General features: G+C 51.4%; 2 protein-coding genes across 3 annotated transcripts in view; one reads left to right on the top strand and one right to left on the bottom strand.

Moving 5' to 3' along the window:
* LOC119449746 (peptidyl-prolyl cis-trans isomerase 7-like) overlaps positions 1-14,209 on the top strand; it is a 403,577-nt gene that overhangs the window by 141,584 nt on the left and 247,784 nt on the right. The window lies entirely within an intron of this gene.
* Positions 1-14,209, bottom strand: part of LOC119449747 (Krueppel-like factor 3) — a 128,548-nt gene that overhangs the window by 66,380 nt on the left and 47,959 nt on the right. For both annotated transcript variants that reach the window (XM_037712996.2, XM_037712997.2), the window contains one exon: positions 1,672-1,831. In XM_037712996.2, the coding sequence (XP_037568924.1) occupies positions 1,672-1,831 (160 nt within the window). The remainder of the gene's footprint in view (positions 1-1,671; positions 1,832-14,209) is intronic.

Genomic DNA, 14,209 nt, shown 5'->3' with positions numbered 1-14,209 from the left:
ACCACCACCTCAGGTGCATGTTGACGACCGCGCGCTGGTGCATGTGACTAGTACGCGCCTTGGTGAAGCGCCTGAGCTTGATGCGGCGCTGTATTGTGGCGCCATCGAGAACGCAATTGAAAAATGACCATTGTTGCCCCCAAAGATTTCGGTGCTCACTTCAGTTTATTTCCGCACTTTTTGTATTGCTTGCGTGATTAAACATATGACACGCAAGATCTTTAAACATAGACGCGAACCAGCGCAAACACTTATGTGCAGCTTGCAAGTAAAATTTGGCGCGGTTGCACATCTCGGAGGCACATTTGACACACAGGAAGCTTCAGACAAGAGAACTAGCACCAACATTAAGTATAGCTAGCTTTCGCAATACAATTTGATACTGAGAAATATGAAAGGGGTAGCACCGCCATCACGTTAACTCCGCCACTGCAATTGCTGGTATATTTAACAATCCAGCGGCCATAAAGTAAATCAGTGTACTAAAGTGAGGCGCATAGGCAAAAGTGTGAGAAAAGGAGATATCAAAGGGAGAGTTACTCGTGGGCCTGACAGCCCTGCTGTCGGCAGACACGATCGGGCTCCCGCTTGGCCGACGTCAGCGGTAGGACTAAATTCCAGTGCCGCCAAACAAATTAATGCGAATTAGAGTAGAGGTGTAGTATAAACGCGAGAAATGATCTATCACTAACTCCAGCATAGGTGGATCACTGTCTCGAGAAAAGAATCGCCCTAATTTGCACGAAGCGAATTGCAAGTAGACCAAGTTTTAATTTTTGTTCGCATCAGTTAAAGTATGTTCCACTAAAGCTCGATCAAAACTTACAATGAAAGACGCGCAAGGGGTTCCGGGCCGGTGTCGCGTGATAAATGCACCAGGATGAAGACTCACTGGCTCAGAGCAGACACCTGGCGATGCGCTTGCCACAGCTCTCGAGTCGCAATGGCTCTTTGGATGGTCACTGCTTGAATACTGAGGCGTTTTCCTTTAGAGCGGACGACAGTAAATACTGAACTTCGCCGATGAATTGTATAGGGCTACACCAGCGGACGACTTTCTGTGGCAGTGAAAACAAAGGTACAGGGGCGCATCTTCCGCACATGCATTACTGCGCCAAGTAGTCCGGCAGCGTTCTGTTTCGGTTTCGCAGAGCAGACACTCAACCAGAGTAGTTTGCTACTTGTTACGGTTTCCCGTTGGCCCAAAACGCGAAAGAGTAAAGCGAAAAGATAAAAAGTTAAACTATAACGTACGCCGGTTAGTTTTTCTTTTTAATCTCTTACTTTAACATAAGTGCTGCAGTATACGTAAGATGTTTACGTTTTCTGTTCACGCAGCTTAAACGAACGCGGATGAGACCGTGTGACTATTTTGAGGAATGCTGTCACGCGTGAGCTTCGCATCCTTTCTGAACTGTTGCGCGCGAAGTACTAAAACGCGTAGTGCTGCCGCTTATGCACTGATTTTAGCGCGAATTCCCAACAGTCCAGATGACACTGTGGCGACGGCCAGGCAGCGCTCGTACGGCGTAGTGCGGTTTGCTAATAGAAAGGTCACCAGGGCTACACGCGTGTGGTCCAGAGCCCTATATGGGAGAACGCCCATACTGCTAACAGTTGCGTCGGCGGAACGGCCGTGCGGAGTGGCAGAGTTGTGGAACTTGTACTCACCATTGTTGAGGTCCGGCGAAGGTGGCGAGGAAGGCGGCGACGAAGGCGGCGTTGGCTGCTCGTCCAGCGGCAGCCCCCGGCCGGAGGAGGCCGCCGACGACCGGCTCCGGCTGTTCAGCGAGAGGTCCACCGGCTCCAGCTGGATCGGAGCGCACGCCGCCTGCGACGAGGAGCACAACCGGGATCGGGACACGGCCTTCTCGCGATTCACTAAGCGCGCCATTCGCGCGGGCCGTTGTTTCACATGCCGCGACAGAAGCAAAGGGAAATAAAAGAAACCACGCACTGAGTGAAAAACCACCAGATAATGACTGTCCGGGTCAAGCGATAGCTTCCAGTATAGGCCAGCTGAGATATGCTCCTGGGGACATTCTTACTGGTTAGCTCCATAGGTGACAGGTAAAACGAGCAATCGCAGAGAATTGTGGGGCGCGCCGTCTGCTGGCAGCTTCCGGTTCGACGGACGACGCGCCCGACGCGGCAGCATCGGCGGCATGCCCTGCGCGAGTGTTTTTCTGCGCGGCTTCAACTGTCAGTCGTGCGAAGCTTTCCGTCCGCTTTGTCGTACCAATGCAATGTCGTATCGTTCATGCAGCTGATTGCTAGGTTTCAGTTCACTCTGGGCGCGACGATGACAAGCCAAGAAAGGTAATTAAGGGTATGCTTTCATTAATAAACGAACTTCCCTTTTTTTTTTTCTGACAGGCATTTGCCGCTGCTGGACGGTGCGCACCGTCACTGACTGCTCTGCCCGCGGGTCAGTCAGATAGATGAAAGTTATATTTATCCGATAATATATCAAGCGTATAGAAGCATTACTTAGAAGATCGGGTGCTGAGGCGATGGCTACAGCGGTCAGGTAAATGCTGCTCTGTGATCGTCGCTGCAACCGATAGCGTCGGTATAACGGCGCAGCTAGCGTAATTAGAAAATGAAGCACTGAAAATGTTTGAAAACTTTGCGCGCTGTCAACGGCATTTCTCGGTCGAAACTCGAGGTTCATTTGAAGTTGTACGTAGTCAGAAGTTTTCGCTTTTTTTTTTGTCAACAATGGCCGTATCGCCGACATAGTACGACTGCGCATTACCTCTGTGTTCAAGGAACTGAGGTGGGCTAGATTGGTTACGAGTATTATACATGTATCTCGCTATGTCCCGTTTAAATTTGTGCCGTAAAACCATGCTTCATGTGCATGCGAGTACTGAAACAGTTCTGGTTGCTTGAGTCAATGAGAAAGAACTATCTTTGGGGAATCACTCCGTGTCGGCCCTTACACAGCTCATCGCCGCCTGATAAGTGGCACTGTACGTTCGTTTTCTTTTTAACATCGGAGCTGTTGTAGGTCGAGGCTGCGCCGTCCATCCGTCCATTCGCCGGTGTCACGCGGGTCACGTGACCAGGAGAGAATGAGAACCGCGCCGGGGGAGGGCAGGTCACATGACCAGCAGAGGAGAGGCGCGCTGGGGGAGGAGGCTACCAATGAGAGGCCGCGCTGCGTGCGAGGAGAGGCGATGGGTATAAGAGAAGGTGTTTAAGTGCGGCGCGCCCTTTCGGATGCGCAGAGCTACTGCCGACGCCGTCCGCGTTACCCCGCGTTCGCGCCGAACGGGCGCGGTGCAGCCGATGCCTCTGGCGGCGGCTCGGCAGGTTTCGACCAGAGAACTCGTCGAGTAGCGTCGGAAGTCGCTGCCTCTTCTCGCCTCGCAACGTTTCAACATAAATTTGTGTTGTAGATCTGTGTTTACGCAATTGCATCACGTGCAATAATGCACATGTGACACTCGGTGTAGCTAATACAGCTTAGCTGTTCGATCATCTTCACGGAGTGGAAGGGACGTATAATTCTTTTTTTTTTTTGGCTGATGGTCTCTGCCTTGTTACAGTTTTGGAAGTGGCAGCCATGCCTCTGACGCTTGTACATAGCTGACTCACCAAAGGATGCTACAAGGCAGTATATCACATGCGTTTACCTTTAACGCTTGAAGTTGAGCAGCCAACGGTTGAACAGACGACCATGGTTTTGCTAGGCGCCTGCAACCGGGTAATCTTCGAGTGTGACAAAGCCGGACTGCAAGCGTATCAATAGGCTTCAACGGCGAAGCGGTGGCGGCGGCTGCACTGCCTCGAACAGGAAACAGACAGCAGACGGCGCATTCCACTCTTTTACGGGTCACTTATTGGTTAATGCTATAAGGCGCATGGGTGTCAGACATCACACTGCCTCCAGGATCGACCCGCGTACAAACGCCATTAAAACCTTTGCGGGGACATACTTAGTGCACTGGTATCATAAAAGGACCACCAAGTCAGTGTCTCAGCTTGTCGGACAACCGTCCACGCAAGGTGAGAGCGAGCGGGCGGGCGAGCGCACGAGAGAGAGAAAGCTTCACTTTCGCGCGATTCACATTGCAAACCTCGAGTTCTTTTCACATGCCAGCGATTCCGCAGATGCGAAGACGGGTTGCTTGCTGTGAGACGTACCACACGTTGTAAAACTCATCTCAAGTGCAATGCAACTAATAATAATATAATAATACCTTTACTTCCAATTGACTAGCATATGCCCGGTGTTTCTAAAACGCAGAGTAATAAGCGATTGAGATATTTCTTTTTTTTTTTGCAACATGTAATTCGCAGCGGCGGACGTTGTATGAGTCAATCAATTGATGACATAACTAATATCTAGTAATTACCTTTCTAATTAACAACTTTACGGGCTCGTTGTAATTGCACTGCTGAAGCTAGTCTGACAATAAAGCCTACCAGTTTCCTGAAATACGCCGTCAAGCTCAGCGGCAAAATGCATTGCTGTTCTAGTGAACACTTGTCAGCACTGTACCTTTTTCGCAGAACTGATCAAAAGCTAGGAATACTTGAAGATGTGTCATCTATTAATGCACACAAACGAAAGCATTCGACATGATGAAAGACCACATTCCTACAAAAAAAAAATGTTGTTAGCTGAAATGTCAAATACAAGTTTCCTCGCCCCCTCCCTGCAACGAGCGAAAGAAAATGCCTCTAGAAGCATAGACCCGGTCGTCTTCCGCATCATTCGACAAAGGGGTATACTGACTTGTAGGTCTCGTCGTCCGTACAGAAAAGGGGTTATTGCCCATTATACATTTTTCGCCTCCTCTTTCTCCCTCATTCTCCTCCACTTCCAGTAAGGACGCGATGCCCACCCCTCTATAAAAAAAAAATGGCTTCTTTCCGTCCACCGGCTTATCCGTTCACCTCACAAACGGCGCGCTAAAAGCTGCACGACCAGCTAAAAGGCTGCAGTACCTTCTTTCTATTAGTTCAAGTTACGTCGGCGCCAACTCGATCTTCGCTCATTAAAATCCTCGGCGGCCGCGCGAGGAGGCGTCGGCAGCTCGAGTCGAGAGATAGTTTCGCCACCACGCGTCGTTCTCGGGCGCCTGCAGCCCAAGCGAGCTGTATGCACATACGTATCCCACACACGCACCCGCACGACGGCGGGGACCCGACCTCACGCGCCATCTGGCAAAGGTATATACTACTCTAAGGCGGTGGTGCGTGCTGTATGTACCGGCGCAGGCGTGGCGCTCCTCGGCGGGGCGGGGTGGCCCGCGCGATACGGGCGCGACCGCAGCCGAGAAAGAAGAAGAGGAGGAGGCGGCAGAGCAGCCGCCTCGGCGGAGAAAGGCCGCCGACCAGAACCTGAAGAGAAGAGCGTGCCCGCGGGATGTGCCGCCAAAGGTCGTGGCCCAAAGACGTGCCTGGAATGGCGACGCCAAAGACGACGACGCTGCGCAAGCGCCCCCGAAGGACGCCTAATCCGCGTATTTATTCCGCGGCCCGCTTATCGGCCACGTAGGCCCTCCGCGCACGGAGACCGCGCCTCTTGTCACCGCGCCACCGCTGCAGAGCCAAGGCATGTGCCACCCTATACCCACTGCACTGTGTATAGTCGCCTCCCCTCAGGGTCCAGTATGAGGCGCATTGCTGTGACGCAACGAACTCAGCGTTGCACTGGCTATGCACGCACGCACGCACGCGTCCCCCCTCTTCCAACTCTCCATACAGCACGTCGTGCAGAGCCATTCCGAATGAACAGATCCCGATAAAGAGTGAAGCGGTTTCTTTTTAAGGTCGCCTTCAGCGGCGGCCGGGACTGCGCGGCCTTAACCACACAGGGACGAGAAACTGTTACTTCCTTGTGCGCCTTGCGTGCGCGATGCGCATGCAACGCAGGACTCGCGCGCCGACGCGCAAGAAAACCCGCTCCGAGCTGGCGACGTCATCGCGTTGCTCTCTGCCCTGGCCGCCGCCGGGCATTTCGTGCATACACTGTCGCCGAGCGTATATATGCGAAAGCGTCAAGCGCCGCTACCGGCACCAACGACGTGCAGAGAGAGCAGGTGCGCAAACTGGGCATGCCTTCGGTCACTTCCCGTCGGTACGGAAGCTCTCGTTGTCGCTGCAGGCGTTTCCACGATGTGAGATTAAAAACGTCGGGGCACATTTCGAACAGCGCAGGAAGATGTACTGTCACCTTTGTTGGGCGATTAGTAAAAGCTAGAGAAGTCAACTCTATATGGCGCCAAATACACGGATAGTTTCTTAGGGCGTCAAGACAGCGTCGCTTCTCCTGGAGTCACGCAGTCTGGCGCTATAGTTTAGACAACTGGTGGTACACAGAGCGATGCAAGCTACACCAGCTCGGCTGCTCTTAATCGAAAAAAAAAATAACGAAAGAAAGAAAAAGCGAACAGACGATGAAGCAGAAGAGAGACGAGTGCGAGAGCGTGCACGCTCAAGTGCGGCGGTGACTCAGGTCGTGAGTTATTTAGCCTGAATCGCGTCGCGGTCGTTAACCAAACGCGACGCTGGGTTGACGCCCGAAAAAAGGCTACATCTGGTCCGACGTCGACTGCAGCAGGAACGTTCACCAATAGGACGACAATAATGAACACTGATCAAACGGCAAGAATTAGCAGTGCTTCTCTTTTCCTGCAACGTGCTCTTACTTTTCAGCGTTATGTAACGTGTCTTCCCTTTCATATATATATACAGTTGAACCCGGATATATCGAACCCATATGTAACGCATTATTTTGTATAACAAACAGCTGTAAAATCCCCTTGAACATATTTGTATCCAATTTTTATTTTATACCGGGTGTTTCAGCGAACACTTTCAAAAATTATTAAAGGTTGCCTGTGGCAGATAGCCAAATTCTAGTTCAAGAGCTGGTCTACTCGCAGGGGCGGATATTATTTGCACAATAAATTGAAATGCATAATTGACTAATTAACAATAAACACTAATTAATTTTAGCTAATTACCTGATGGCCCATATTGCAATTTACTAATTGTAGCCGTGAAGTTCGCAAGGCGGATCCACTTGGAACAAATTCTCGGAATGACACCAGTTTCAAGATATTAATTCTCGAACTTTGCGGAGAAATGCGTTGGCGTTCCAGTTAATTGCTTAACAAAGCGTCGCTTTATGCATTGAAGCACAAACTTAACTGGAACGTGAATGCATTTCTCCGCTAAGTTCGGAAATTATTATCTCGAAACTGGTGTCATCCTGAGAATTCGTTCCAAGTGGACCCGCCTTGCCAAATCCACGGCTACAATTTGTAAATTGCAATATGGGCCATCCGGTAATTAGTTTAAAGCTTAATTAGTAAATTCTCGTTAATTAGTCGATTGTGTACTTCAATTTATTGTGCAAGTAATGTCCGCCTCTTCCAGTAGACCAGCTCATTAACCAGAATTGCGCTATCTGCCACAGGCAACCTTTAAAAAAATTTGAAAGTGTTCGCTGAAACACCCTGTATATCGAATTAGCTATATATATCGAACTTTTTTGTTATCCCCTTCAGATTCGATATAACCGGCTTCGACTGTACACACACGCACACACACGCACACACGCGCACACGCACACGCACACGCACGCACGCACGCACGCACACACACACACACACACACACACACACACGTCACATTCCGAAGATAGCCTTTAAACATCTGGTGGTCTTTCGACGCGTTTCTAAATTTCAGTGCAGGAGCATTTCTGCATTTTACGCGTTCAATCCCTTCGGCCTCAGCGGGGAAACAAACGCGCAACCTCATGATCTGGCGCAGAACGCCACAGCCAGCGAGCCATAAAGGTGAGTACAGCATTGAATACATATAGGAGCAGTGGCGTTTGCCAGAAAGCTTCGCTTGTGTCAGTATCGCTCATCCGGTGCGAGCGCAGTTCGCGTTGCCAGAATGCAGAAGCGACACACGGAAGTCGTGGGTTTACCCTGTGCCTACGCGATCTCGTCTTTGCGCTGCTTTCGTTCCAAGGTTATCGGCATACATATTTTCCGCCATGGTAGTCACGCCCAACACCTAGAAAAGAAGTCCATGTTCTGTATTCTTAAACAGACGGCCGTAATTTAGCCTCTTCTTCTAAGAAACCATACGACAAAATCGGAATACATTATTGCCATTCACACTGCATCTGGGTGTGCTACTTCTTGACATCGTCAAATTCCGCAATATTGTAAAAATACCGCTAGACTTGAGCCGATGAGAGAGGGCGTTGTGTCGCCCCGCGAGCCAATCAGAGATAAGAAAACGGCGAATTCGAGAATATGGTGGCATAATATGACAGTGTTCAGAAGAGTGCTCCTGCCAGCATGCCGACGATGATGATGATGACGACATAGGCGTATTTATGAAATAAAGAAAAGGAAATGATTACGATCACACGTTAACCGAAGTCAGACGTGTGAAAGGGAGACCAAGCAATCTCGTGTATTCTATGTAACTCATCCAGACCCCTGTGTTGCACGTGGAAGTAGAGCATTACAAGAACCGTGCGCCGAGTTCGTGACTCGCACTTTGCAAATAACGAACACACAAAGCACTGTTCGAAAACCTCGGGCGAAGATTCGGTGCTTCATCGCGCGCGCGCGCTCCGTGCGCGTGCGTGTCCCGTGATTTCGTTACGGACGGATGGACAGATAAGCGACTGGATGGACTCTCTATTGACAAGGGTAAGGGAACTCAGGGCCGGTATAATGCAGCGATAGCATCCGCTCGATTTTATGCCACTCTTATCACACACACACCGTTCACGGCCGGCTGAACCCGCTGATAACGCGGGCGGAGCCCGCAGGCTCTGACCACTGACGAAGACCGAAAAGAGGTATAATCGAAATAGCATCGTTACATTACCCCGGCCCAAGGTACGGGAGCGGATGGAAAGGGAGCAAAGAAAGTCACGTCAAGGTGGAAGCAGGACAGATCCGAACCGCAAGTCAGACGAAAGTATACCGCGGAACCAACCGAACACACAACCGAACGGTGGTTCGCTATCTGCCAAGCCGAGCAACCTCGTAAAGCCACGGAGTCGCACGTATCGGCCGAGCCACCTGGCTGCGCGGAGGAGCCGCAGCCAGATGCGGGAAGCGCAAGATCGCGCGGCCGGCGACCGACCACGCCCCGGTGAGCGGCCGATGCTCGGCGGGGGCGGAAGCGCCTTCTTCGCGAGACCGCCTGGCTCCCACGTGCTCACGACGAAGGCACCCACTCCCTCGCGGGCCGAATGAGTTTAACGCGCGGTCATGCACGCGCAGGGGATATGGCGAAATCGCGACCGCAGAACAACAGCTGTTGTAACATGGCAACCGCTTTCTTTTTTTATCGTTTCCGCGTGACGACTGCGCGAGTCCTTCGTTCGTTATACATCGCAAAAAACGCGTCGGCAGAACTGAAAACGTTTGCTCCGGCTGAAGAAATCTACCGCTGCGTATAGATTACAACGCACTATACAGCAGGGATGGAATCGGAGAGCTCACTATCAGGCCCGTTGTTTTCGCAGTACCCAGTGATACATGGACTAAATAGAACAGAAGTGAAAGTTACTTGACACCAATGGGTGCAGAGTGTGGCCGTAACCACACGATCTCTACACTACGATCTACGATACGAGGGACCAGTATAGAGAGAGAGAAAAAAAAAAACCAAATGACCGAAATGGAGGTTAAGCAGATTAAGAATCCATCTGGCTATTATGTACTGGAGAAAGGGATTATAGGAAAATCAGACAAGAAGGAAACACCCGAGAACGCGGCAATAACCTGTCACTTTTATATCGCTTTTATATAGCGCAGCGCAGCGCCTTAAAAACTGGGAGTGTCTCTTTCCCTCTATCTTTGACCCTTGTCGCAGCCCCCACATCGCCATTCGTATATGTGTTCGGGTTCGTATTATATGTGAGATTTTACGATAGACGGTTCACGCGCCTGTGTATATCGATTGAAATCTATAGTGGCTGTCTACTGGCATATTGTCGAACACTTTTCCAGCTAACATATTCTGTATATTCTTCCTTTCATCTACAGGTAACCTGTGAGATCCCGCGAATGATAGTTCACTAAATGTGTAAGGCCTTCCTTAAGTCCATGGACCGATCAGCAGACACCTTATTGTCATGCTTCACAATAAGACAATCGCAAATTAAGTTATTGCGGAAGCAAGTTACCGCTTGTAACCAACTGTTCAAGGCCCTACATAGCGAAGGTACACTGCGGCAGAAGCAAAGCAGAGGTACAGTATCGCGAGAAGTGCATCGTCTTCATCAATCAAGGCCTGAACGGCGCGGAACGGCGTCGTTTGTCTCACGCTGCGCGTATACGAGAGTGACCTCCGTTGAGTCGCGGGACGCTCCCGATTACGCGCGCTCGCCTATTCGAAATTACCCCGCGCGCGGTCGGAGACGGAGCGCGTGAACCGCCCAGTTATCTTCGCGAAAACCGTGCAGTACTGCAAAGGCTATGTATGCCATGGCTTAGAAGCGTTACTCGCATACGGCCGATATTCCGCGATGTTTCAGAGATTCCTCGCAACTCTGAACTAACTCGGGCAGCATTCACACACCAGCGATTGACAAATGTCGCGTGACCGACCGCGAGTAGGGACAAAGGAGCTCGACTCGCGGCGACCGATGTCCACACCGGCAAGCGCGACCTGGCCGTCGCCACACTGAAATACCGGGCGATCGGTGCCCCATTCACGTACGATCGCACCACCATCACTGCGTAAAATAGGCGTCAGCGTATACCGACGTCCTACTCCTGCGCCGCTGATTGGTCCAGAAGCTTCGCCACTGCAGCCGCGGTGCCGAAGGATCGGTCAGCGAGCGACTTCGCGAAATTGGTCGCTTTTCGACCGAAGCGACCAACTTGGCAGCGCGACCTCTGCGACTCGCCAGTGTGAATGCTGTGTTACACTGCGACAGCAAGCGATAACCCTAGACGCCCCGAACTTATACGTGCAAAACTCCTGCAATCCTGTGAAATCTCGTCCTACCGCACGCAACGACGGCAACGACACGGCGATGACGACGGCACGCAAACGACACGATGACGATGACAGCGACGCCAACATGACGACGTCGACCACGACGACACAGTTCATCTCGCTAACCTCGCCACCCACCTCCGATGCAGGGTTTCTCCGGGCTTCTCCTATGCATTCTGGGGCGTAACTCACGGAAGGCAGGGACATCAGTATATATATAGGGACGGGGCGGACGGACGGAGCTAACCCGGTTTCAAGCTCAGCTTTGCAATGCCAAACGTATCATTCATGCTACGCTGTTTGTTACCTCAAAATTACTATTTAAGCACGGGAGGAAAAGGTTCTAATGAATAAAAAGCAGGAGAGGACGGTCGAAACAGCGTGCCTCCAGCCTGCTACTCCTCACCGGGATAAGGTAACCTACGTTATGGTGGTCTTGTAGGATCACGTACCTGGACGCGTGACCCAGACCGCGACTACCAGACGCCAGTTCTAACATCCGCAATGGTACTGCACGATTCTTGTGGGACAGTCTATACATCGGGCTCCCGTGCTGCAGCTTCGACCAGCACATATAGCCCGCTCTTTCTCTCTCTCTCCCAGTCAAGTAAACAGAGTGCTGCAATCAACCTCGCGGCGCTGCTGTTCTCTTGTTTCCAGGGGGAATCGGCTATCAGCGTTTTCGTTTCAAACACGCCGATATCCAAACTAGCGAGTTATAGCATGAAGAACAGAACACAAACTAAACCACAGAGCAGTCGTAAAGTGCTGCATAGAGGTCTGCTGATTTACGTGATCTGATGAAACTCCTAGTTCTCGCGGTGTGCGTTTGCGCTATATCAGCATTTCCCACAGCGCGACGGCGCATGCGCCAGACCCTAGCGAAGAAGTCGCGAAACAAAATGAAGGGTCCGCGCCGCGCGCGCTGCCCGATCTCGGTGGATATATTGAAGAGTATTCGAGCGCTTCGGGATGCGCACAGACGCGTACTGCTACAGTCGACCGTGTCGGATACCTGTTTGCAACTCGACCGATGCATAGCTCCACGTCGGTGCGACAGTGCAGCGCACGCGACAGCAACTCCATTTTTAAAACGGGAAGCGGCGCGGGCTTCTTCCGGGCTGCAGCGTGAAGCACGTAGAAGCCGCCCCTCACTGATGGCGAGCAAATAGATCGAAAAAGCCCCCTATACGTCACTCTGGGGCAACACTTCATTCAAAACATTACGTTGTAGACGTATAGCCTTCTTAAAGCGATCGGCTTTGTTTAGTTGGCGGTAGCGCGCATAAAGCTCGCTGCACGTACTCGATCATTAAAGGGGCCCTGAACCCCCACTCCTCGGGCTTGGTGAGATAACATAGTCTGCGGGTATAGCATACGCTGCTGTGAACATCTCAGCCAAGTTTTGCTGTCGTACGCGGTGCACGGAGCTCGCAAGCGGAGCGCGAAGTCACCTTTCTCTCAAGCGCCCTCGTTTCAACAGAGCCATGATCCTCACTCTCTTCTGTGTGCTTTATTGCGCAATAAAGGACATTCCAATACGCGGCTCCTATTGGTCGCTGCAGTCGGTTACACCGCGGCCGCCGCGGGGTGCCGCCACGAGTCCACTGGCTAAGCGCACTGCGGGTCTCTGAGGACAACCGCGTTTGGCTTACGTTTAGCGCGGCGTAGGCACCAAAATCTGAAATTTGAACTGCGCGCCACGGTGACGTTTGTAAGGCGGAGCGTTGTGGCCCCGCCCCACTACACCGTAGCCTTCGCAGCGCAAGGCATTGAATAAGGACGGGGGAGCACAGCTTAGGCTGTGTTTTATTGCCAATAACTCTGCTTCTGCTGAATGCATTGAAGTACTTTTTGCGGCAAAGTATTTCTGAAATAGCCTACTTTCACCTCAAATGTCTTTCTCCACTTCGATAAAAAGTGGTTCAGGGTCCCTTTAAGGGCGCAGTCACATTGGGATGACACGACACCGACAAGGCGCGACGTCAACGGCCACGTCGCGAGAGACCGGCATACGGTTGGCGACAACCCTCTCAAGTTCCTGCAGCACGTCTGCGTGATGTCTTGGATTTTGACAGCGTCTTCCTAGCTCTATAGTTAATTGGTTATCGGTAAATAAGGACTAAACTGCATGCTTAAGAAACATAGACTCAACTTGGGCAGCTTTTCTTTTATTTTGAACTTTTACGCTACCAAAACAGCCTAAATATGCGAAGGTACATTCAAGACTGCGACGAGTGGCTATGGTGTTGCGCAGCTGAGCCCAAGGTCGCGTATCTGATTCCCCGCGGCGGTGGCTGCATTCTGATGGAGGCGGAATGCAAAAACCCTCGTGCACCGTGCTGTGGCCGCACGTTAAAGAAACCTAGGTGGTCGATTGTCCCTCGTTGCCCACTGTGCAGCTCAGTCAGGACATTAACCCCATATATTTTCTTTAATCTATGACGTCACGCTGAGAGGGACATGAAGCACACTCGCAGCAGGATTCTATCCGGCAGAATGCAGCTGGACGAGACAATACGCAGGCTTTACGCTGCTAATGTAAAAATATCTTATGATGCAGAGAGAGACGAAAAATGAAAAAAAAAAAAGATGCGATACAATTTTGTGGTTTGTTTACCGAAGAACATGCAAGAACACCGCAGAGCCAGTGAGTTCTGCTACTAAAGCCATGGCTTCGCGCCCCAATTCTTGTTGCCTTCAGGGCGTTCCCTGCAGCAGCAGCGGCAGCTAGCATGCAGCAAACTGGCCGCGGCGAAGGCTGACCTGTCCTTATCACGACTTTCGTTTCCTGTCGCACGATGCCGCCTCATGCTGGCCGGACTTCTTCACACGCGCCAAAGGACGAGTTCCGCACGGTCGGACCAGCACGAGATGCCGGCGGGCAACACGAAAAACGGGTTTTCTTCGCGTTATCACGCCCTTCGTGTCCCGGAGTGTCGCTGCGTGCATCTCAACCACATCACTACCAGATAGAAACCTGTCGAAACACTCGTGCATTTAGGCGCCAGAGTTTCCCTAAATACTCGCTGCACACACACTCACGTCGGTAGGAATGCAGGCTTCGCGCACCTACATAACGGTGGCGCACATTTCAGCTACTCTGCTTAGAAGTTCGTTTGCTTCAATTTCCGCAAGTATACAGCAGAACTTACTCGCGCTGCATCTGTCCTCACTACGACGACCAGCGACTGCTAGCTACTCC

This window comes from Dermacentor silvarum, chromosome 4 (genome assembly GCF_013339745.2).
Source record: "Dermacentor silvarum isolate Dsil-2018 chromosome 4, BIME_Dsil_1.4, whole genome shotgun sequence".
NCBI classification, from domain to species: Eukaryota; Metazoa; Arthropoda; class Arachnida; order Ixodida; family Ixodidae; genus Dermacentor; species Dermacentor silvarum.
Note: the sequence above shows the minus strand (reverse complement) of the source record. Positions and strands in the feature narration are given on the sequence as shown.